We start from the raw sequence: 22,899 nt of genomic DNA on the forward strand, positions 1-22,899 counted from the left end.
AATCTTTGTGCACCAATGTGGTACTTGCAAAAGTTATATTTTTTAAGAGTGCTTTTTTTTTTTTCAATTCTTTTAATCTCTGAGTAATTAATTTGTTTCCTTCATTTATAGATCACTTATCAATTGTGTAAGTTATGAATGCACCAATAACACCCACCATGATGTTGAGTTTTGAGATTATCGTCTTCCTTGAATCATGTCTTCTGTTATTGGTTGGCGGGATGTTCCCGACCAACCTTCTTCAGAGGTCTTGTCTTGGTTATCATCGGCACAGTTCTATTGTGAATCTCTCTTCCTACCAAGAAGTTGGGATCTTGTGAGGTTAGTGCGGCCCATTGCAAACCCTTAGGATCCAAGGTATTCACAACCCAACTTCCTGTTGTATGTGTGCTTGATGTTGATCTTGAGACAACATGTGTCACACCTAGGACTATATCATGCTTTTACCTAGTCAGAATAGATTCATGAAAAATGCACCAATAGTTCTAACGAACAGGTGTTAAAATAAGAAGAAAAAAACCAATTAAAGCGGTTGGCAATGCTACTAAGAATGCTTCTGAAGTTGCCAACTAAGTTAAGTTGGTAAGATGTGTCAAGTATTGAAGCCATAACAGGTTCAAAACCCATTGAGCCCACATTCACGCTGACCAGTAAATCCTTTCTTGTCCAACCAAAAAAAAAATGTCAAAAAAGTTTAGAAACAATTATTTAGCTTTAACCAAGTTAAGTTTTGGTTCTCATTGTTTACTAAGCAGTTCGATATTTAATTCATACTCCCTTCCGTTTCATGGTGATGGATGGAGCATATCTTCTTAGGTCACGATCCTTTCTTGGTTGATCCACCCATTCTAAAAAATAAGCTCAACCATTGTTCAAATCAATGATTCTAAAAACATGGCAAACCAATGGAGATCAAATGATTCAATGGTTGACCCATAAAAAGAATGAGCTCAACCATAATGATTTTAGCTAAACATGGGCCAAACCATGGATGCCGAATGGTTCAATGGTAGATACTTTCCAACTGGTTTGGGGGCCATGGATCATCTACCATTTTCTGAATTTCTTAAGGTAGTTTTAGTGTAGAATAATCGAGCTCAACCATAATGATTCTTAACGTATTTTTCTATTTTAGTGGCATCGTTCACGTGGTTGCTAGAAACTTGGATGTCGATTTCATGTTGGCCTCTACACATTTGATAACCATCCTAGAGATTACGTGGCATCTCATTATTTGAAGGTTGAAGGAACACTAAATTTGGTAAAGATGTGTGACAGTTCCAAGCCCTTGGATCCCCCAAGTGTTCATGATCTTCAATATCTATCCATCGAATTTGAGTACTAAAATTGATATCTTGAAAGACTAATGATTTTTTAACTCAACCTAACATCTGGACTCAAAAATTCACTGACGTGTCATGCACAAAGAATCGTAGAGATACACAACTGTAGAGCAGGAGGGTCAGGTCGGTTGTGTATCCCGAGAAGCATAATCTACGATTCTTTGCTCATGCCGCATCAGTGAGTTTTGAGCCTAGCACTCATCTTGAAATCATCAACCAATATCAAATTTTTGATAAAGGTATCTTTATAGTGGTGTCCCTTTCCGTTCCACCGACTTGATAATTCTTTATGGTATGAGGATATAATTAAATGCAAGGATGATAACGAGCTATTACTTATTGTATCCTACTTTTAATATCCTCCACACAATTAATTGGGGTAGTTGGCATCATAGTTAGATGACCCACATTAAAATTAAAAAAACTTAAAAAATTAAAAAAATTAAAAAATTAAATCAAACATTGACTGAACGATTTTAGATTCATTTATAGATATTTCGCACTATCTGTTCAATGAGATTTTCTTATAGTGAAGATTGCATAAATGAAGATCAAGAAATATAAGTATAATATGAGAAAAAAAAATTGTATTCTATATATCGGATATTCGAGTTGGATCATTTCCAAAAATTACCCTTTATCATCAATTCAGGATGATATCATTCTTAAGATAATTTTATAATTTACACAAATCATTTATAAAATTTACTCAATCAACTAATTTATTACAACCAATCTTTTTAGAGCTTTATACATGCTCGTTCTACCCTCTTAAAAGTAATAATTTCATTTTTTTTTTTAACTTTTATTTTATTAGTTTTAAAAAGTTTAAAGTTCTTTACAATGATACTTTTAGGGATGAAAATCCTTCAAAATAGCTTGAGATGCATGATAGAAGATATAAAACTCTTTTGTTCTTCTCTGATCACCTCTAAAAGTCTGATAAAATGCTCGTAAGTCACACTAATCACTTAAATCATTATTTTTATGCTTTAACGGGAATTTTTTTTTTTTTGAAACTAATATATCTAAGTCTTTTAGAGCACCCGACTAATTTTCAGGGCACATCCCCCCCTCCAATACATGTAACATGTATTTTTTATGATAAACCACTGAAGGTGCCTCTTAGGGGAGATTCAAACTCAAGACCTACGGTTCCTAAGATGTAATCTTGGCCATCTCACCAACCCTTACATTTTCTAGGGATTCATTGAGTTTCTTCATATGGTTATTCTACATTTCTACCTATCATTTAGGTTTTCAAGAGAATTGATAGGGAACATGTTGTCGATCAAGATGTTAATTGGACTTTTACAACCACCAAAGTCAAACATTTTAAATAAATAAATCTTAAAAAGCAATTTTATTTTGTTGGAGTAGTGGGAAAAAAAGGATTTTATTGTACAATACATATTTTTTATAATTTATTTAGAAAAATATCATTGCTCATTGACAATAAAACCCCTATTTTTTAAAGATTAAATTAAAGAAAAATCACAATTACTTTTAAAATAATAATACTAATAAATGATTTTATTTATGTCAATAATATAGGAGAGAAATTCAAATTAAAAAAATTCCTGGCCAGGAGTTAATCAAACATTGGGTCCACCAATATGTCATGTGCTTGCAATGTATATATTTTTTTTGAAAAGTATAATATAATTCAGGGAGAAAGAAAAAAGAGCATACAAGGAGGTCGAGAAAGCCTCATAGAAAGCAACAAAGAAGAAGAGCAAACAACATCAATGATTACATAAAGAGTTCCATCTAAAAACAAAATCATCAAACGAAGTTCCCACGAACTCTATATTTTGTTTGGACCAAAGGTATAAGAAGCCCAAAATCTCTAAAAAACTTGTATGAGAGCTTCTAATCTTGCCATTAAACACCCTGTTATTCCTTTCATTCCAAATCCCCCAAGCAATAGTCGAAGGTAGCATAGCCCACAGGTAACGTTTTCTGGTGTGAAAGACATTACTGGTCCACTCTTTCAACAACGATGAAAACTTATGAGGGAAAACCCAAGTCATACGGAATAAACCAAGGAAACTTTACCATAAATTATAGGAAAAAAGGCAATGAATTAAAATGTGATCAACAGATTCCCCTTCCATCAAGCAAAGGGGACAACAATTAGGAGTGATCCAACCCCGAGCAATCAAGTTATCCATCGTAAGAATCCTACCAAGGGAAGCCAACCAGACAAAGAAAGAGATTTTAGAAGGCACTGACCTAAACCAAATGATGGAAGCCGAGATAGTACGCTCAGCACTAGGAGTGAGCCATTTATGGAAGGATCTAACAGAGAATCTCGAATCCTTCGCTCTAATCCATTCCCACCTATCATGTTCACTTACGTTGCGATGAAGCGTATGCAAGAGATCGAGGAAAGATGTAACATTGGTTAGCTCCCAATCATTAAAATTTCTCCTGAACCCCAAATCCCAAGTAGGATCGGACTCATTGTGAATCAAACATTGCTGGATTAAATGATTCTTCTTAACAGAACAGACGTATAATGATGGAAATTGAGACGCTAGCGACGAAGGTCCGCACCAACAATCTTCCCAAAATCTAATTCTGTCCCCCACACCTGCTTTGAATCTAATCCCTTGCTCAAAATCCTTGCTAACTTTCAAAATTCCTTTCCATAGGCTACACCCATACGAGGTTTTAGACTCATTGCTATACCAACCTAGACTCCTCTCCCCATATTTAGCCATAATAACCTTCCTCCACAAACTACCCCTCTCCTCGCCAAACCTCCAAAGTCACTTTCCTAGAAACGCTCTATTAGCTAGTCTAAGACCCCTAATGCCTAGTCCTCCATTCGTCTTGGGCATGCAAATCACCTTTCATCTAACCAAATGATACTTCTTCCTACCACTCTTGTCATTCCACAAAAAGTTCTTCATAAGCCTTTCCAATCTAATTTCAACGGACCTCGGAAGCGTGAAAAAAGAGAGAAAGTAGACCGGAATGCTCGTTAAGGTACTTTTGATCAAAGTCACTTTCCCTCCTTTCGAAAGATAATTAGCCTTCCACGTACTCAACCTTTTTTCCAATCTTTCAATCACACCATCCCAAATTTTGATACTATTGTAGGGTGCTCCCAGCGGTAAGCCCAAATAGGAAGTGGGCAAAGTATCATACCCACAACCCAAAATTGAAGCCATCAAATGAATATCATTAACTTCTCCTACCCCAAAAAGTTTGCTTTTCTGCAGGTTACAATGTAAACCTGACATAGCCTCGAAGCAACACAATAACACTCGGAACACCCTCACTTGATCCCTTGAATCCTCCAAAAAAGTTAAGATGTCATCCGCAAATTGAAGGTGAGAAATTAAAGGGCCGTCATTAATCCTAAAACCCGAAAGCTTACCTAAGTTAACCGCTCTTTTAAACAATCTCCCCAAGGCTTCAGCTACAATCAAAAACAAAAATGGAGATAAAGGGTCCCCTTGCCTCAAACCTCTCGACCCTCTAAAAAAACCGGCTGGACTCCCATTGACAAGAATCGAGTAAGATACCGTCGTAACACATTTCATTATCCAACTTATCCATCGCGAACCAAAACCCATCCTCCTCATCATATACTCCAAAAACTCCCAGCTCACATGATCATAAGCCTTTTGTAAATCAATTTTTCCTATTAACCCCTTATCCTTGTTTTTGATCCTAGAATCAAGACACTCATTAGCCATCAAAACGCCATCCAAGATCTGTCTACCCTTGATAAAAGCCCCTTGCTCGTCCCCAATAAGATTAGGGAGAACAATTTTCAATCGCGACGCTAGCACTTTGGATATGATCTTATACACCGAACCCACCAGACTAATTGGTCTAAAATCTCCTAGCTTATCCGCCCCAACTCTTTTAGGGATCAGAGCCACGAAAGTACTATTAAGGCTGTAATCCAAGCACTTCTTATCTTGAAGTTCCCTGATAACCTCCATAAAATCTCTCGAAATGATATCCCAACAATGTTTGAAGAACTCCATATTAAATCCATCCGGACCCGGGACCTTATCCCCACTCATCGAAAAAATGACTGATCTAACCTCTTCCTCCCCTATTTGTCTTTCCAACCACTCCCTATCCGCCTGATTCAAAGAGTTAAAGTCTAGATTATCTGGCCTCGGTCTCAAAGGTTCTTTTTCCTTGTACAGATCTTTATAGAATCTCACCACCCCTTCTCTAATTTCCTCTTCTCCTGTCACCATGGTATCATTGATGAGGAGTTTATCAATCTGATTACTTCTTCTATGGAAGTTGGCAACTTTGTGAAAAAATTTAGTGTTATTATCCCCTTCTTTCAACCATTACCTTAAATTTCTTTTCTTGCATGTTGTAATTATTAAATTAGTCGGTACAGATAAAGACCTAACTTTTTATATTTTGGTTTGTACAACAACCACATAAATGGAAAGTTAGAATATTAACTTTATAAAAGTCCATCAGTTCACAATTAATTATGGGAGACATTCAATTTTTGGGAATAAAGTAGTTGCAATATAAGAATGTCTCTCTATGACCATATATAGAGACTATTATTATCATTATTATTTTAGTTTTTGAGCTGATTTGCGAAATTCGTTAAAAGAGGTATTTAATCGTGAGTTGGTTCGATTCCAATCAGTTTGTGAAAGGCAGCGAACCAACAAATTAAGTTATTTTTCTTTAATTTCTTTACACCCCCTCCACATGTTGATATATTAATATATCCTTCTAAATATTTAATTGATAGAATGCCCTTTTAACCTTGATTTTTATTAATAAATTGATGAAAAATAATCAAATACATTCATCTTTTTTTTATTTTAATATCATATTCATCCCTGCTTACTCCCACAAACTAAGTTCATTTTCAAATGGCGAACCGCAAACCCATGAATCAAGTAACATAATTTTTTAATAATGAAAAATTGTAATAAGGTTAATTGGTAAAGTCTTTAGGTGATGATATCAGAGATTCAAGTTCAAATCCGCCAACATTGAGTTACTAAATTCATTAAAAACAGATTTACCAATAATTAAAAAAAAAAAATCATGATAAGATCGATTTTGGTTTGAACTTGTTAAGCCTTATTATACAATTGATTTCTAAAAGATATTTTAAAATAAAATCAATTCAAATAAGTGCAAAGAAGTTTGTTTTTTCCTCAACATCGTTGGGTCCAACTCATTTGCAACAACTTAATCTTGGCATAAACAAAATAAACTCTTTAGAAAATTATAAGACTAATAATAAAATAACGTACTGACGTATACGCGATTAATGTGACAAGTGCACAAAATCGTAGATATTTTTCTTATGTATCTCAAAGAAAAAGGTCTATGATTCTATGCACTTGCCACACCAACTGCATACGTATCATGTATGTGATAGTGCGTTATTCTATCATGACTCAAATTATAATCATGATATTTATTCAAAGACATGAATTTTACAAAATATATAAATAAAATTAAATGGTAAAAACCATCCAAGTTATTCATCCCAATGGTTTGGACTTTGGATTAACGTAAACAATGACGACAAAGATTTTTTGTTTAATAAATTTAATTATTCTAATAGGAACTCTAAAACGAGTGGCTAACAATTAGCCAAGTGCGTGGTGGAGATGTTATTGCTTTAATGGTAGAACTCATAAAAAATTATTATTTAGTATCTAACCAACAAATCTATCATTGTAAACTGTTTATATTTCATTATCTTTTGTATTTTTTTAATAATCTTACTTAGTCGGCAACAATGGAAACGCGAGAAATAACTATCATGCCAATTTCTATTAGAATCTATTTAAACCTGTTTAACTATGGGCAATTATCTATTCCATTATACTTTGTAGAGGTTCAAACCATAAGTTTAAAATGGAATTTATAGGCGATATGTTTTTGAAGAATATGGACCATGTACTCTGGGTAGTTGGTTAGCTACCCAACTCCATACCCCCTTTTGAGGCCTTATGGCACAACATGTTTTGGTGAATGCACACGCCAAATCACAAAGTAGCCAACCTTCAATTTCTCAATTGAGATCTTAGGCAAATGGTGATCAATTCCGCTCGACAAAGCTCTCAGCAATGACAATGGAGACATAATGTTTTCAAATATAGTGATAGTAAGCTGATTTATAATTAGAAGAGCTAGACTTTCTCAACTAAAAGATATACGACTAACTTAAGACGCAAAATTCATGAATGATGATATTATAGACCTGAGTTTAATTCTTTCTATCATCAAATTTTTAATACAGTAAAAATAAGTTTATCAATAATAAAGAAAAAAATTCTATTATTAAAAATAGGATGATTATCAACACTTGATACATCATTTTAATTTCATTGTTGGGTATGCTGTGAAAAAAAGTTAAGTGTAGCAACAAAAGCTCTCTTTAAAAAATTTCAAGTCCTTCATCTAAAAATGCCAATTAATATGTTACTTGGTGTGTAAGTCCATTTGGTTGTGCCCATCATAGAGTGCAGACAAGATGGCCTGAAAGTTTACCACGTGGTGTGCAGAACGAAATGGAGTTAGAAATATACCCAACTCCCTGAAGTACAGAAATAGGACGCTTTGTGATTGTGATAACTACATAATGATGCGGACCTGGTTAATTTCATTTTCACAAGATGCCTATCTAAATGCGCCAAAGGTTGAACACTTTTCTAACGTGAGCTTATTTCTTCTCTTCTTTAAAAGTTAAACGTAGGCACACAAGGGGTTGTGTCTGTCATCGGCTTGCCGGAATTGCGTACGAATCCAGCCGAATCACATATATTTCCGGCGAATGTGTCAGATTCCGGTTTTCTATCTTCTTTTTTCCTGAACAAAATCAACGTAAAAAGAAGTCTTTAAATCCATCTTTTTCTGTTCTGTTCCGTTCCGTTCAAGTTTCTTTACTGAAACAAACTGTGAATTTAGATGAATTTTCATTAGTTTCAGAAAAAGATCCCTTTTGTTTGATAAATTTGTACTTTATCTTTGAAGGGTTGGAAGCTTTTGGGAAGAAATTGGAGTAAAAAAGAGCATTTGGTGTTGGAATTTGGAAGTCCATGTAAGACTGAATATTATTCTCTGCTTCTGTTTAAATTCTTAATTCACTTTACTTCTTTGTAGACTTCTTTAATTTACTTTTTTGGGTTTTAAATTTCTGAATTTTTTGGCTTTTCAGAGACAAAGTAGGATCGTTTATTTATTCTGTTAAAGAACATTGAATTTGCAGTGTAAATGGGTCGTTTATCATCTCTATTTAATAGAATAACAAGACCACACTCCATCAAAAAGGAGGGGAATTTTGTGAATGATGTGGGAAGGGAAGTCTCCGAAGCTATGGCAAAGGAAGCGAAGAAGAACGATTTGATATTGCGTTCTTCGGGCATTATTAATGCCAATTCTTCAAACAATTTCGTTTCCGTTTATTCTAAGAGAGGGGAGAAAGGAATGAATCAGGATTGCTTGATTGTGTGGGAGGTAATTAATGTTTCATCATTTAATAAGCTTTTGAAATTGTTTGAAGTAATGGGTTTGTCCGTAATTGAGAATTAAAAATTTTATTTGGTTTCTTATAGGAATTCGGGTGCCAAGACGATATGATATTTTGTGGGGTGTTTGATGGGCATGGTCCATGGGGGCACTTTGTGGCGAAACATGTCAGGGAATCGATGCCATCGTCTTTGTTATGCAATTGGCAGGAGATTCTTGCTTTAACGTCCCTCGACGTAGATTTTGACTTGGGATTGGATAAAAAACTTCATCGGTTTAATGTATGGAAGCAATCCTTTTTAAAGACTTTTGCTGACATTGATCAAGAACTTGAGAGGCATCGTGGGATCGATTCATTTTACAGTGGTTCAACTGCTATGACAATTGTCAGACAAGTAAGGCCCAATCTAACTCGAGTTTCTCATAGTATTTCTGCTCAATTTCGTATATGACCTATCGATAATATGGTTCTCTATTTCTTTTTTCTTTCTTTTTTTTTTTTCCGGTTGAATATGTGTGCTTGAATGTATTTTTGGCAGGCAAAACAACTAAAGCCTGGTGGTTCTGAAACACTAAGCTAAAAGATTAATTGTGCTTTTATGTTTTAGGTTTTATTTGTAAGTAGTTCATTTCTTTCTAAATTTTTTTTTTCTCTCTTATAATAAAATGTTGTAAATTGTTATTAAAAAAGCCTTGGATTGGATTCTAAGGGAGTCCCATCTAATGTGTAAAACAAAGCCTGGTTTTGGGTCTCCACAATTCTGTTAGACCATTAGACATTCTTTCTCTAGCCCTTGAGGCATTAGAAGGGTAACCTCATATGGGCAGGTCTAAAATACTTTTCATCAAATCTCTTTATCTGTGAGAAAAGAAACTTCATAGAAAACTGCTAACTGCCATTTGAAATGAGTTGAGTGATATGTGATATTGTAACAAAAATATAAATCAAAAGAAAGTCAGAAAATTAAGTAAATGATTTAGTTGGCCATCAGTTTCAGTCACTCCAACGTCTACATGTGACCTCTTTGATGGACCACATCTAGATGTTATTCGCTTTAAATTTCTACCTGTCCAACCTCACTCGATTTTTGTTGTTCACTGGAATTAGAAAATGGTCCTCAGAAAAAATTAATGGATTGGATGATTAATTTTGTTTAATTGGAATTTCGGGGCTATTTCTCATCCGAGCAATGGTACATTTATGTTGTAGTCCAATATTTTGGATCTTTGCAGATGGGGTATCTTTGGGATAAGGCTTCAATGATGATATATTCAAGTAGATTATCTTAACCGTCTCGTTCCTTTTCCTTGTGACTTGGGTGCATGTGTTGCTCATGTTCATGCAATAGAAATCATTGGTTTCATTTTCTTTCTGCCAAAGAAGTATGAACTCTTATATGAAATAATTATAAATGGTTTATGCATAAGAAATCCCTTTTTTTAATTATTATTAATTTATATTCTGGTTTCTAGTTCAGGACCTATTGTAGCATTTTGATTTTATTCAAGTTCAACTAGTTTAAATGAAGCTTCTCTAATTTGATGTTTTGTTAGGGTGACCTCATTGTCATAGCAAACGTTGGTGATTCTCGTGCTGTTATGGGTTCCACTTCTGATGATGGCAGTTTGGTTTCTGTTCAACTTACTATCGACTTCAAGCCAAATTTACCTCGTAAATCTCTCTCTCTCTCTCTCTCTCTCTCTCTCTCTCTCACATGTATATGTCCATGTGTGTGTGTGTGTGTGTGCATTACATGGATCTCATAACTCAATTTTTGTGGGTCTCAGAGGAGACCGAGCGAATAATCCAGTGCCAAGGAAGAGTATTCTGTTTACAAGATGAACCAGGGGTGCATAGGGTCTGGCTACCAAATGGAGAAATACCAGGACTGGCAATGTCGAGATCCCTTGGGGACTACTGTGTTAAGGATTATGGGATTATTTCAGTACCTGAAGTCACACAAAGGAATATAACTAGTAAAGACCAGTTTGTTGTCCTGGCAACAGATGGGGTACGTATGCTACTGTCACTCGTGCCAAAGCTTTACATTATCAAATTTGCACCACTCCTCTCTCTTGATTGGGTTTTATCATTCTCACTTCTGCTTTCTCAATTAATATTATTGGATGCTGAGATGGCCTGGCAAATTTAGAGGGACAAAGCAACCAAATTTGTGCAGGACAGCCAAAAAAATATTTATTGGTTAAGGAATGGAGATATGTAGAATTTTGGACACTTTTTCATTCATGGGTTTTCTCAAATGAAATATACGTCTTCTTTGCCATGCATACAAAATTGTTGAACTTAAAAAATAAAATGATGAATTCAGTAACCATTAGGTATATTTTAAGGATTATCGACAAATTCTAGTACATATGAAGCGATTTTAGCTACAAATTGTTGGGTCATACCTTTAAAAGGTTTTCCAAATTTTTTTTATTTTTTATTTTAAAAGAGAGATCATGCTCATTTTGTATTTTGGGAAACTGCAGACCTGAAAATTTGTTACACTTTGCTTTGCCTTTCTTTTTCAGGTATGGGATGTTATCTCCAACCAAGAAGCAGTGAATATAGTTTCCTTGACGCCAGATAGGAGGGACGCAGCTAAACGACTAGTGGAGTGTGCAGCCTGTGCATGGAAAGACAAGAAACACAGTATTTCAATGGATGACATTTCAGCTATTTGCCTCTTCTTTCACAGTTCACCGCCCTCTCAGAAGATAGATCCTAGTTACCTGCCAAAACAGGCATGAGAAAGAGCAAGGTAATTATGTGGTTTGTGGGGTATTGCATGTACTTGGGGGATTTGGACAAGATATGTTGCTCTAAAAGGCCACTTGCCTCAGCCCTGCTAGTCGGACCTACGGGTTTGGACACCCCATCATCCCAAAAAAAAAAAGAGCAAGGAAATTACTCTGAATTTTTCTTTTTGATTTACCATGTTTAGATGTAAATAACTTTTTGGAATGTATATTTTTTTACCGAAGGAAATATACAGAGAATATTTCACTATCGTGATGAATAAGTCCCAACCATGTCTTTTGTCTTTTCAAGTGTACTTATTTATTGAATAAATGATTAATTGACTCCTCTCTCCAAAACTCTACCCATGTTGCTGTGCAGAAAACCATAGATTTCCTCAGGATACCAAGTATACATATTTATGGGGATGTGCATCCCAAGGAGAGAAATCTATGGTTCTCTCCACACCCATGTGGGGAGGGGGAGGGGGAGGGGGAGGGGATTAAAAAATTACGATTCTTAATTATTTTATGAATAATGATTTTCTAACACCCTCCTCTGACATATGCCCCGTCACATTAGTGTAGATCATTTGCATTAGGATATGTAATATCATAATTTTTGTGTATCCCGAGGCAAATGATCTATAATTTTGTGATGGGGTCACTAGTTCTCAGATTATCGCAACTATTATTTTATTTAAACTATCTCAATATACTTTCTTTTGGATCTTTGGATATTGAGCATATTTCAATTAATGTTCTAAAAACCAAATTGATAATTGAACTAAAAATTTGCAAATTGTTGGACAAAAAAAAACACCCAAACTACTTTCTTTTATTTTCACAAAAAACATGTAACATTCATTAACAAAATGATTCACTAACCAAACAGAGGTCAGACGACTCAGACCTGGTTGGACCACTGTTCAATCCGGGTTTAAAACACTAGTTTTAAATCATGAGGAGCAGTGATTATAAGGTTTTTTTTTACTTTTCGAGGTTCTCGAATCTAATTGTTTTTTTTTTTTTTCATGGATTTGTGTGTAACGTGGCAAGTTAAAAGACATCAATTTTTTTTTTAAAGTTATCGGGAACATCAAATTTGAACCTAATCACTTTGGACAAAACAAAGGGACATTTATGTAATTTCCTTGCGTACAAGAGGATTTTAGCGAAGCAAAACCCTAAATTTTGACTATAAATATGAAGCTATCCTTTCCCAAATACACACTCAAGCTGATAGCTGTAAATCTACATCAAAGGTTTCTGTTTGGTTTCTTTGATTAATGATGTCCGTTTATTTGATTTAAGATTAAGGTTCGTTTTAGTTTGTTTTTCAACATTTTAATGAAAATGGAGAGTTGTGATGGGTTTCTCAATGATGTCAAAGATGATGACGAGTCTGAGAACATCCATTCAATCAATCATGATGTGAATCGAGGCATTTGTCTGAGAGAAACCCCTATTCTAACTTCTTCTTCTTCCTGAAATGTTTTGTCTTTTTTGCTTCAAGATGTTTGTTGGTATATTTTGATCATGATTTTCTTCTTCTTCTTCATGGTTTTGATAATGGTTGCTTTAAGATTTTTTTTTTCTCCTTGTTCACTGATTTGAAATGGTTTTAGTGTGAAATAGGGATTTAAAACCATGGTTTTGATCCCATATTTAAAAATAAAAGCATTGAATTGTTAATCAAAATGATGTTTTACATATTATTAAGTATTTTTAAAAAGCATAAATAACGGATTTTGTAAATTTGTGCCATACGGATCACATGTTAAGATGAATTCCAATCGCCTTTGGAAATAAGCATTTGAGGTTGTTTTGGATAGGAAATTTCTTTTTAAGGACATTTTAGATGGTAAAATGAAGAAATTTTAAAAGTGTTATTAAAGCATCTTAACGTAAGTTCACACCAGCCGCCGCTACCAAAACCCTGCTTCGAAAAAAAAAAATCTCAAGAAATAATTATTTTCCGGCGTTGAAATTTAATTACAAGTTTGTGAGTAATGTGGAAATTAGGTAGCCATCCATTTCAAACCTTAAATCAAGTTCAAATCTTTGCTTGTTGGGAAAATGTTTCTCTAAACTTATCGGGGGAAGTGATGTGAGCTTAAAGGACTTCCCAAAGACTGTTTTTAGAGCTGCTATTGTCACTCTTAACTTGTGCTTCTTCCACCCCAATTAAAAATAATGAAAATAACGGGTCCCAGGATAAGCTGTCTGTTTTTTTTTGGCAACTAATTAATAAATTGAACTTTTGTGATGTTAGAAAGTTTAAACCGAGCCTTATAGTATTTTTATGGTGTGTTTTCATCTTTAATTGGGGGATAAATAATTTAACAAATCGGGATGTATTAAGTAACAGTTGGTGTTCTAATAGACCGCTTCTTCTTTTTTTTCTTTTTTTTTCTGTTATTGAAGTCTGTAAATGACTGTATTGAAGTCTGTAAATGATTGAATTATTTTAAATTAGAAAAAAAAGGTAAATGTCTTATCTTTTAAAATTTTGTTGATAAATTTAAAATTTGCAATGGCAAGAATCTTTTGATAAAGAGAAGGTGCCAGAGTGTAAAGAATTATTCTAATTTAGTTTTAATAATATAAAATAAATATATTAAAATTATTTTGATGAATAATAAAAATATGATGATAAGAGCCCATGATTTTGAAGAATCTTAATTTTAAAATTAATAATTTTGTATTGTTGACTTTGATCTCTATGTGACAACCATGACAAGGTTTCTCAAAATTGTGGGTTTTTACCATCTCACATTTGTTGTTTCTCAAAAGAATTTTAAGAGATAAAATATATTTTATTTTATATTATTTATATCTATATTACTGGTTCATGAGAGCAATAAAAAAGATATTGAAGATGATAGATTTTGAGAAGAAAAAAAAATGAAAAAAGAAGGGAATGTCTCAAATACTATCTTCATGTGGAGGAGGGGTGTTGTTGGCTGCATGTTATGAACTAGGAGTTACCATGAATTTGGTTGGGTTGGAACCCGGTTTAGTACCTTAGTAGTGAACCTGTTCTTTGTTAGTTACTTACCATTGCACATTAGATGTGAATCTATATTAATGAGACGTGTAAATTACAAGTCTACATTGTTTGATGTAAATACATAATAACTATTTTTTAAATTCATTACATGAACAAGCTAATTGCACATTTAACATTGCAAATAACCTACTGGTTGTAGGGTTTTTTTATTTATAAATATTACATGTTTTTCATTCATTATTATAATGAGAGAAGGGTGAGTATTGTTGACACAATTCTATATTGATTAATTTTTTAACTTACAAAATACTTTTGTATATCTTAAATGATATTAATGATATGAAGTTAGATTATTTATTTGAAAATTTTAAAATAATTTTTTAAATTAATTAAAAAATATTTAATCTTAGATAAATATTCATTTTTGTAACTCATGTGCAAATGCCTTAGCCACTCATTAGTATGGATGTGAATATTTCATATCTATTAATAGATTTCTCTAAAAGTGTGGGTATTTGCATACAAATTACAAAAATTAATATTTATGTAAGTTTAAAATTATTTTTATAATTAATTTAAGAGGTTGCTTTAAAATTTTTAAATAAATAATTTAATAATATATCATTATATTAAAATAATGAAAATGTATTTTTGTAATTTTAAAAAATTAATTAATGTGGATTTGTGTCAATAATACTTATCTTTCTCTTATTATTATAGTAAATATAAAGAATGAAAATGTTTTTTGTGAATATCATATTATGGTGCTAATATTTATTAATTACTAGAAAGTTGCATGTGCAAACTCACATGTTTTAGAAAGGTTTATTTGTAATTTAAAATATTAATTAAAGGGTTTTTGAAGATTATGTAGTATAATTGATATTTTTTAATTTTGAAAACTAACCAACGTGATTTTAGAGATGTGTGATTAAAATTTTCTTAATTTTTTATCAAAATAATTATGATTATATTTTTAATAGAGTTGTGTTGGAGTGACCGAGAAACACACGGGCGACACCTTAATGTGGTGGTGCGCGCATGTTTGTAGATACGTTTTACTCATATCTCGAAGAAAATGCATCTATTGGCATGCGCACGCCACCACGTCAATATGTCCCCCAATGACAAATTGTATCTCACGATTACTTCAACCTCTACATTTAAATTTAATATAGTCATGATTATTTTGATAAAATTAAGAAAATTATAATTCTATGATTCTATAATCATGTTGGTTAGTTTTTAAAATTTTAAAAATATACCATTTTTTATTATGTAATCTTCAAAAATCCTTTAATAAGTATTTTAAATTACAAACAAGCATTTTTCATATATGTGAGTTTGTATATGTCATCTTCTAATTAAAGTTTAATATATGTCACAAATTCTAAGGAAGAGGCTTATGGGAGATCCAAATTTTGGTTTCAAACCATCTCTCACTATAATAGCAAAGATATCTCTAGGAATCATGATTTTTAAAAACCTAATATCTCCTTGTTTAGCTCTTTGGGTTGTCAATGGATTGGAGCATACCTGAAATTCGATCTGTTTTAACCAATAACTTCAAATTTGGATCTGATTTGATAGGGCATCTTAGTCCAATTTGTACATCAAATTGATTCATCTTTTTTACTCCAATCATGGTTCGGTTCCGTTTAAATGGTTACCCATAGTTACCTTTATCGGCCTCAACTTATTTCTCTCCCTTGTGCATCTCTCTTGCATTTCTCTACCTATGGAAACAATCCTTCCCTCACCATCTCCCATTTGTCTATCACGTGCCCATCACACGTGCCATCAACCAAAATTTTCTTCCAAAATCACCTTCACAGCTTATTTTCCAAAGCAGATCCAAATTCATCCAAAGAAGAAGATCAGGCTTTCTGTGCCTATCATGGAATCCGACGGCCAAGCAACATTTTCTAGTAACCCCACAGAGTGGGCCCAACTGATCGACGAATCTGATTTCGAAGCTCTCCTCTCTCCCGATGGCTCTCTCTCAATCTGCGGCTTCGGTTCTCTTCTCTCTGGTATCCTTCACCCCTCTTTTTCTCTCTACATCTTCCAGTGCTTCGTAAGTAGTTTTATATCATACTCCTGATCTGTTGTGGGACCAGAAAGAAGCGCGAGAAGTTCATTTCCGGATCTCACCAACTTCAGAATCGCGAGATTAAATGGGTTTCGTCGCGTCTTTGCTCATGTTGCTCCGATTTTCTTCGAGCGTGGAATCGCCAATCCAGAAACCAGGGTTTCTTCTTGAACGAATCTCGCATATGTACGTATCACGAGGAAATTTCTAAACAATCTAACAGTTGTTATTGCTTTTGCAATCTTTTCCAGGAAATTTCGAGCTTAAGCGTAGAACCTTGTGAACTAGAATCTCTTCTTGTTACCGTGTTTGAAATTAAACGATCTGAGGTAACAAATTAGTAAAATTTAAATTCAGTTGTAAAATTTATTTTCTCGATTTTTTTTATAAGTTTATTTGGTTCAATTATGACTCCAGATTCGATCTTTTATAGAACGAGAGCATGAGTTTCGGTTTTTAGCAGTAAGTTTTTAATAATTTTTACTATATGGATTTTTCTTGTTTGATTATTTTATATTTACTGTAATTTTAGAGGTTAATTATCTATTTGTAATTATAGGTAGTACCAGAGACACTAGAAGGGGTGTCATTCACTATTCGAGCTGTGAGTTGAAAAGGATAATAATTCAACTTTTAATATTAATATATATATTTAAAATTTTGTTTGCGCCCTCGGAATTAAAATTTAGGGTTAATGCAGGTACTCTGTGGTCGTTATAGCGATGAGGAGTATTTTCAAGTTAGATGCAAAGGTAGTCTTCAATTTCTTTAACTTATCAGTAACTTGTGAATGTTAAAAAATAGTGGTACATTGTGAATAATAATGAGTGAATGTTATAATAATGAGTGGTACATTGTGAATAATAATGAGTGTTATATTGATTATTGAGTTTATCGAACCTTGAAAGATTTTAGTGGACCACAACAATTTAATTCCCAAATCTATTGGTACAGGTTTTGTTGTACAGTAGAAGAGAATTTGGTAACTTTGGGTTAAAGATTTGTTTGAGGTCTCTTTTTAGGATAAAGAAACATATAATATTGTCTTTGTCATTTTCTTTACTGATGCAAGGCAATAACTTTGACAACAAATTTTATGTGGTATGATCTAAAGTTTATTGTGGTAGATTGAAAAGAGTGTGGAGTTCAATGTTCTTTTTAAAAGGTTTAATGGAATAGATATCAAGATTGGGTTTAAGGTTTGTGGTGGAGTGATTTAACAAGGTAGGGACTAGAGGATTGAAGATGTAGTGCAGGTTTGGGGGGGGGGGGGGTGAAAATAAAAGTACGAATTTGAGTTAGACTTAGACCCATAGCTCAGTTGTTTTTTCACATTGCAAAACAACTTTGAGGTCGTGGGTTCAAGTCTTAGCTTACTCATCAAAAATGAAAAATAGTCAAATTCAGGTTTTATAAAGAAATTAAGGATAAGTGTATGGAGTCGCTACACTAAAATAATAGAGGGGTATGTAACCTTGTTCTACCTTTGATTGGTGTAAAATCTTTAAAGAGTTCAAAGGGGTGTTCTTTGAGGACTATCTAGTTAGGTGGGAGAGCATTTGTAACCTTCAAGCCCCCTAGCCTTGTTCTCCTTTGTTTTTCTCTGATTTCTTTTCTTTGTTGTAGGTCACCTCGATCTACCTTTTTTCTGTACTTTCCCATTATCAATAATATATATATATATATATATATATATATATAAAATAGAGGGGTCTCACCTATAGAAGGAGATAAAAAGCAACCAAAACAATTCTTCATTCAAGCAGTTGAATTCTATTCAATTCAACTACTCAAAGTGAACCGATTACATCATTTTTAAGGAGTTTTGAAACATCATTTATTTTGTTCTTAAAACAACTCAGCTACTTGTAACACAAGCGAGATTCCTAATCCTATCAAGCCTTTGCAAATTGCCTAACATTTGCACTTTTAAAACACTAATTGTAAGCTATAAAGTATATTAGTGCTCACTTATTTCATAAACCTTGTTATATTATAGATTCCTCGTGAATGAGCTTCAAAATAATTTATTTTCTGTTGTCTTCACTTTCTCAAATACTTACTTGATCCACTTTATTGTTAATGTACTTCATTCTATTAATAATTGTTTCATGCATCCTTCTCTTCTGTAGGAAGCAAGGAAATCTATTTTCAGCGATATGGACGGTACAATATCCATAAGATATGGCAGGATGATATCTTACCTTGCCGTGTTTATCTTCGACACTGGTAACTACTAATTTTGCCTGATATCGTAGCTATGTCTAATTGCACGTGTTCCGGTAAGAATACAAGTTGGTGTTGCCAAAATCCTGACCTTGGTTTCTGTTTATCTTAAATGAATGATAGATACTGCATAGGTTGTTTTATAATGATGGTTGATTGTTACCAAATACAACGAAACCTAATCCTGAGGGAAGAGCATTGCTACCAAATTTTTTGTATGCATAGAAGATGATAAAATCTTCTTTTGCAGTGTCTTAGCAGCAAAGAGTCTTGGTGATGAGGCTTACAACAACTTCTTAGATCACACTTTTCTCGGGGACCGTAAGACAACCATCCGCATGTACTTGGAAACTAAAGGTTCGGGCATCATGGAAGAGGAGCCACCAGAAGTTCTCAAGACTCGATACAATGGTTGAGATTGTTGAGTCCAGACTTCAATCAGCAGTAAAATGTTGCATTGAACATGGCAACATATGTAACATATCCCATAGTTGGGTAGGAAGGGTTGAAATGTAGCAGGACCAAGGACGATACATGCACAATTGTTTCTGCACACTGCCTTTCTTGAAATGGTCATAGATTCCTCATTTTATTCTTTTTTTTATTTTAAGAATGTTTGGATCACTATGGCTGTTTGACAGAACTCACAAAGCTTTCCATGCTTCCTAGTCAATTATTGGGGGATATGGTTTGAAAAAATAGACCATAAATCACTTCAGTCCCCGGCCCCAGCTCACCCCACCCAAACAGTTTGGTATCTTAATCAATGAGATCTCTTACTTTTACTGCACAAATCTTCAAAACATCCTATAAATAAAAGACAGTATATCTTAGTTGAGGGTGGTCAACCACTTGGAATGAATGACAAAGGTATCGGCATGTTTTGACACACTGATACAGGTGAACACATCTTTACTCCTAAGGTAGTAGGTATCCCACCTTTTCTTTCAATGATTTTCTACTAAAAAAATTTAGTTTTAGAAGAGAATTGCTGTGATCCATTCTACTTGTGCTAACATGTTAAAGTTGGTAAGTACAACCATTAGTTATTATTGAGTATAGAAGTATATTCTTTCACTTTCTGTATAATTTACTCTCAATATGATTCTTATCTTATGTTTAACGAAAAAATAACTTCTATATCTCAAAAATTATATTGTAACACATCTTACAAATAGAGTTGTTCTAAACTGACTATCTTCAACCTTGCATTGACGTGGCAGTGTGCATGGTACCATAGGTTTTTTCCTCAAGGTACAAGACGAGCAATCTTTGGTTCTTTGCACACTATCATGTGTTGGAAATTTGTGTATAAATTGGAGAAATTTGATGAAAGAAGAAAAAGAACTTCTGAGTTCGAATCAAATTTAATCTCTCTTAGACAATTATTCTTCCTTATTGGTTAAAATTACAGTATAGAGGGTCAAACAACAAGTGCCTTCAGGATATAGAGAAGTCTACACTCCAGTTATTAAATCGGATTATGTACGATTTGATTTAATCTAGAACACTCGGGAATTGAAAATTCTAAGTATTTAAGCTTAAAAAATGAAGAACACATAAATTTTCAGTGAAGAAATCTTATTTTTGATTAGTTTTTTATAATTATTTCTGTGTTTGTTGATCAAGAGTCATGGTTCAATGTCTCTCAGTTCAGGAGTTGTTGAATTGTGTTTAATCTCAAATCTAACGATTAAAATCGTATCGTATCGAAGATACATGTCTCATGCATTTTAATCAATACCTATAGGTTAAATTTGTATAATCTAATAATTCACACTGCGTCCGATCAGTTATCACTTGATCTAATGGATCCGATTGTCCCTGATCAGATACCTATCACAAATCAATACACCTGATTGGGTACTAACTTGATTCAACGCACCTGATCATTCTTGACCAGTTACTATTTTGATCCATCATATATGATCATCACATGTGACGGATCAACCAACCCAGGTCCTCGCGATGATGTGAAGTGTACCTCAAAACACATTTTCGCACGGTGCACAATGATAGCCTTAAAGGTGTGGTATAAATACAACTAATTATGTTTGCTCCTAATAAGGTATCCCTTCTCACTTACTAGAAATGTGGGGCTAAATCTTATATTAACAAAAATCCCCAAAGTTCTAACTTAAGAGAGATAAAAATAAAATATCACTAAATCTGTATTTTATTTTGAAAAAATTTCGACACCATGTCAGCACAGTGTCGAAGGAAGTCTGTTTAGAATATACTTGCACTTGAGGTTCAGGTTTCTCGAAGGAACAGTGTTACGGTGCTAGACAAAACATACACCAAAACATGTCCATGTCCTTATTACATCGATTTATATCTTAAAAAGAAATTTGATTAGATCATAAACTGCATATTTTGAATAAGATCAGCCACTATTCATCAGATGAATCTACATTTCCAATCAACCAAAGAAATTGCTAAGTTATTAACAGAAAGCAAAGTTCTTTGAACTTACAAAGGGAAAATATATCCGGTCATTTTGTTAGAAAGCAGTCCTCAGTTCACTGTTGAAGCCGAACAGATGTTACGTTTGTTTGTCGTTCGGTGGATACTTGTCAAGGCATGGATTCTTTCTACTACTTGTTTTTCAAGAGACTAATAAAACAAGGAAACATGATCATTTTAGCTCATGAATAATTTACCAAAACGGTAGCGTTTTTGAAATTATTTACCAAAACGGTACACTATTCAAAATATTTCTGAAAACGGTAATTTTACCGTTTTCGGAATTAATTTTTTTTACCAAAACTGTAAAAACAGTAAAATGTATTTTTTTTTATATTGAAAATACCCTTTTTTTGTTTTACATATGTATTTATAATTTTAACCTTAAAAAAATGAAAATCCAACTTAAAAGATTCACTCTCTTTTGGTAATCCAACAATCATATGTATTTACAATTTTTTTTTACCAAAATCAATTTTATTTTTGTAATTTAAGTCAAAAAATAAAAAAAGGTATTTTCGGTAAAAAAAAATACATTTTACTGTTTTTACCGTTTTGGTAAAAAAAATTAATTCCGAAAACAGTAAAATTACCGTTTTCGGAAATATTTTGAACAGTGTACCGTTTTGGTAAATAAACGAAAAGTTGTGCATGTTTTGGTAAATCTGCCTAATTTTAATCCAGATGATCTTAAAACACAAAAATTACCCCTAAATCATAAGCTTTTAAAAAAAAGAAGAAGATTACTCATTAAACAACCCAATTTTGTTCTTCTTACCTCCAAAGAATTTCAGGTTCATATCATAGACATTACGCAATTTCTCCGCACAAAAACACAACCCCTAAAAGCATTTCTGAGAGGAAAATAAAGTGAGTGTGTTGGGGGAGTCTTTGTGTTTACGTGGTTCAAAATAAAGTGAGTTTGTTGGGGGAGTCTTTGTGTTTACGTGGTTCAATGGTGAGAAGGAAATTAACAAAGTGGTTTTTGGTGTGGAGAGGCAATATTAGTCCCACATCGGATGCGTGAGTAGTTGGAAGTATTGGAGTCCGTTATAAGTAAGAGACAGGGGGTCTGATATAAAAGTTAACTCGTCCTGTCGGGGGTGCGAGGCGACTCGTCAATGATCGCTACGAGACGGCGGGTCGTGCCAACACCCACCAAAACGAACACACCTTTGAAGACGAGCGAGTTCGCCCTACTTTAGGTGGCTTGCCCGTCAATTTTTGGAAGTCCTCTCCCATTGTGGAGTTGGGCCCACCATCACTGATACTAACTCATAAACTCTTTCTTTCGTTGTTGTAGTACTTGTCTTCAGAGTTAATGAATGATTGTGAATCGAGCTATAACTTAAATGATCTATAAATAAAGCAAGTCTCCTACTGGTTGGGTTTCAGCCTGGCCCATTGACTGAATTACTTGTTAGCAGGGTTAAAAAAAAAAAAAAAATTTCAAAAACATGACCGCCATGGGCCAATCTATGAACTCTAATTGTTTTGACTCCTAAATACAATTCTCCTTCTCA

The 22,899-nt window shown here is 33.6% G+C and overlaps 2 protein-coding genes and 1 non-coding gene across 4 annotated transcripts; all 3 read left to right on the forward strand.

The window, feature by feature from the left end:
* The first annotated feature begins 7,989 nt into the window (after positions 1–7,989).
* Positions 7,990–11,850, forward strand: LOC147403071 (putative protein phosphatase 2C 34). 2 transcript variants are annotated; one of them, XM_086438520.1, is made up of 7 exons: positions 7,990–8,202; positions 8,343–8,409; positions 8,527–8,825; positions 8,924–9,232; positions 10,392–10,509; positions 10,626–10,849; positions 11,373–11,850. In XM_086438520.1, exons 3-7 carry the CDS (start codon positions 8,583–8,585, stop codon positions 11,589–11,591), a joined length of 1,113 nt encoding a protein of 370 aa, XP_086294646.1. In that variant the 5' UTR covers positions 7,990–8,202; positions 8,343–8,409; positions 8,527–8,582; the 3' UTR covers positions 11,592–11,850. The 2 variants fall into 2 exon arrangements, with proteins under 2 accessions (XP_086294646.1, XP_086294647.1); XM_086438521.1 differs by having other exon boundaries at positions 8,578–8,825.
* Positions 11,851–12,955: 1,105 nt separating this feature from the next.
* On the forward strand, positions 12,956–13,040 carry LOC147403072 (small nucleolar RNA SNOR75). The gene has a single exon (XR_015178155.1). It is a non-coding gene; the product is annotated as a small nucleolar RNA SNOR75 (small nucleolar RNA).
* Positions 13,041–16,003: 2,963 nt separating this feature from the next.
* LOC147403073 (uncharacterized) lies at positions 16,004–19,497 on the forward strand. The gene is made up of 8 exons (XM_086438523.1): positions 16,004–16,625; positions 16,713–16,843; positions 16,936–17,013; positions 17,102–17,146; positions 17,244–17,288; positions 17,385–17,436; positions 18,817–18,913; positions 19,161–19,497. Exons 1-8 carry the CDS (start codon positions 16,331–16,333, stop codon positions 19,324–19,326), a joined length of 909 nt encoding a protein of 302 aa, XP_086294649.1. The 5' UTR covers positions 16,004–16,330; the 3' UTR covers positions 19,327–19,497.
* Positions 19,498–22,899: the final 3,402 nt, after the last annotated feature.

Source organism: Akebia trifoliata, chromosome 4 (genome assembly GCF_017979445.1).
Source record: "Akebia trifoliata isolate Shusen 1 chromosome 4, ASM1797944v1, whole genome shotgun sequence".
Lineage (NCBI taxonomy): Eukaryota > Viridiplantae > Streptophyta > Magnoliopsida > Ranunculales > Lardizabalaceae > Akebia > Akebia trifoliata.

Bases quoted from the DNA above. Each gene is read 5' to 3' on its own strand.
- LOC147403073 (XM_086438523.1), top strand. From the start codon at position 16,331: ATGGAAACAATCCTTCCCTCACCATCTCCCATTTGTCTATCACGTGCC. The intron at 16,626-16,712 runs GTATCCTTCACC...TTGTGGGACCAG, and splicing joins CTTCGGTTCTCTTCTCTCTG to AAAGAAGCGCGAGAAGTTCA. The intron at 17,147-17,243 runs GTAAGTTTTTAA...TTGTAATTATAG, and splicing joins ATGAGTTTCGGTTTTTAGCA to GTAGTACCAGAGACACTAGA.
- LOC147403071 (XM_086438520.1), top strand. From the start codon at position 8,583: ATGGGTCGTTTATCATCTCTATTTAATAGAATAACAAGACCACACTCC. The intron at 8,826-8,923 runs GTAATTAATGTT...GGTTTCTTATAG, and splicing joins ATTGCTTGATTGTGTGGGAG to GAATTCGGGTGCCAAGACGA. The intron at 9,233-10,391 runs GTAAGGCCCAAT...ATGTTTTGTTAG, and splicing joins CTATGACAATTGTCAGACAA to GGTGACCTCATTGTCATAGC.